Here is a 2,114-nt window from a genome sequence, read left to right on the forward strand (position 1 = left end):
AAGATGAAAGTGAAATCGAGGAAATATTCGACATTTGTTTATTGGGCTATTTTGCTGGTAAAACACCAGGAAAAATGGCCATGGATTCACAGACGATTCTGCTTTTTTCGAATTTCACCTCAATTGAAGGATTCGAAATGGGGTTTTAGAGATTGGATTTACGGGTTCATTGGGGATATGGAGAATTAGGGATTTTAGAATAGAAATAGGGGAGAAGAATGACGTGTCGCATCCACATCATGTTTTGTCGGCCAAGTAGGCACTGGGGGTTGTACAACTCGACATTTATCGGCCATATAGACGTCACGTGAGCCACGCGTGCTATTTCTGTCGAAGTTAGCTGTCGACGTTAACGGCAGAACATAAAGTGATCAAAAGTGGCAAGTTTGAGGACATATTTCGTGGATTGAAATGTTTGAGGACATAAATCGTTTTAGTGGTAAAGTTTGGGGACATAAACTGTAATTTTCCCATCAAGCTCGAGTAGCCTAATTTTTTTATTCATTTATTACGATTTGTTTCCCCTAAACAAGCTCTAGTCGATCATCAAAGGCTATCGAACGAAAATATGATATTCATATATTAAACTCAAACGAGGTTTCAACGAATTTTTAGAACTGTATATCGAGTAACTTGATTTTATTGTACGGCGGCCTAACTACAAATTTTTCGTGCTATATTATTCATTAATTGAACCTTCTACCATCACACACAAGTACGATGGCATTAATTTCTTCCACCCTCCTCTTTTTTCCCATGCATGCAAATATATGTCTATAAATAGAGATCATAATAACAATTGTAAACCATCTTCATTCACCATATATTTCTTGATACTAAAACTCACTCATGGCACTTCAACTTGTTCATCACTTTTTATTCTCCATCTCTCTTTTTTCCCTAATATTACTTTCTCCGATACTTGGCGACGCCAAGAGGGAGATGATGCCGCCAATCGGTGACAAAAAACCACCACGCTCCGCTTTCGATTTCATCAATCAATTAGAAGGTTCTATGAAGGGAAACAAAATCGAAGGCATCAACAAGATCAAAAACTACCTCCATCAATTTGGTTATCTCGACAACCAAAACCTAATTAACCTAAACCACGTCGTCGAGCCCCACGACGACGAATTCAACGATGCCCTAGAATCTGCCATCAAAACCTACCAAAAAAATTACCATATTGCCCCCACGGGTGTACTAGATGCTACGACAGTATCCAAAATGACCACCCCTCGATGTGGCTATGCTGATATCGTTAATGGTATCAACACCATGCAACCTAATAAGGGTAATAACTACTCGAACTCACAAAACGATATTCATACAGTGTCTCACTACAGTTTCATCGTCCCAATAAACCGTAGATGGCCGCGGTCCAAAGCTAATCTCACTTACCGGTTTCTTCCCAACACTCCCGAGATCGCGGTGGACCCCGTTTCGCGGGCCTTCCAGAAGTGGCAATCCATCAGCGCTTTCAGTTTCTCGGGGGCCCTAGGCGGTAAATCCGCCGATCTAGTGATCGGATTTTTCAAAAGGTCCCATCGGGACGGACACCCGTTCGACGGGCCCGGTGGAGTCACAGCCCATGCGTTCGGTCCTACCAATGGGAGATTACATTACGATGCGGATGAGAAATGGTCTGACGGCCCCGCACCAGACACTATGGACTTGGAGTTGATAGCGGTGCATGAAATCGGGCACCTTCTCGGGCTTGGGCATTCCGACGTTAAGGCTGCGATCATGTACGCCTATCTTGACTATGGAATGAACAAAACAAATTTCAATGAAGATGATATCAATGGGATCAAAGCTTTATATCGAAACTGGGGAAATTAGAAGACTTCTTTATCTCTATCTCTATATATATATCCATATGCATAGATAAATATATGGCAATAACACTTCCCTAGTACTAAGGGTACGTTTTCTTTGTGAGAATTAATAAAATAAACTTTGTAATGTATTTGTATTAAGAAGTTCTCTTTATGAGATTTAAAAAAGTAAACTTTATAATTCATATATTGTTTTTTTTTCCCTAGGTTCTAATCCATGGTTCGTCGGAACGGAAGAGTGCATTGTCGCGGACATACCGTTCCAGTTCCGTTGCA

The 2,114-nt window shown here is 40.9% G+C and overlaps 1 protein-coding gene across 1 annotated transcript; it reads left to right on the top strand.

Moving 5' to 3' along the window:
- Positions 1-835: 835 nt before the first annotated feature.
- LOC148769741 (metalloendoproteinase 1-like) lies at positions 836-1,842 on the top strand. Its single transcript, XM_088820323.1, has one exon. It carries the CDS (start codon positions 850-852, stop codon positions 1,840-1,842), a length of 993 nt encoding a protein of 330 aa, XP_088676449.1. The 5' UTR covers positions 836-849.
- The last annotated feature ends 272 nt before the right edge of the window (positions 1,843-2,114 follow it).

Source organism: Erythranthe guttata, chromosome 7 (genome assembly GCF_056151865.1).
Source record: "Erythranthe guttata isolate IM_541 chromosome 7, IM_541, whole genome shotgun sequence".
NCBI lineage: Eukaryota > Viridiplantae > Streptophyta > Magnoliopsida > Lamiales > Phrymaceae > Erythranthe > Erythranthe guttata.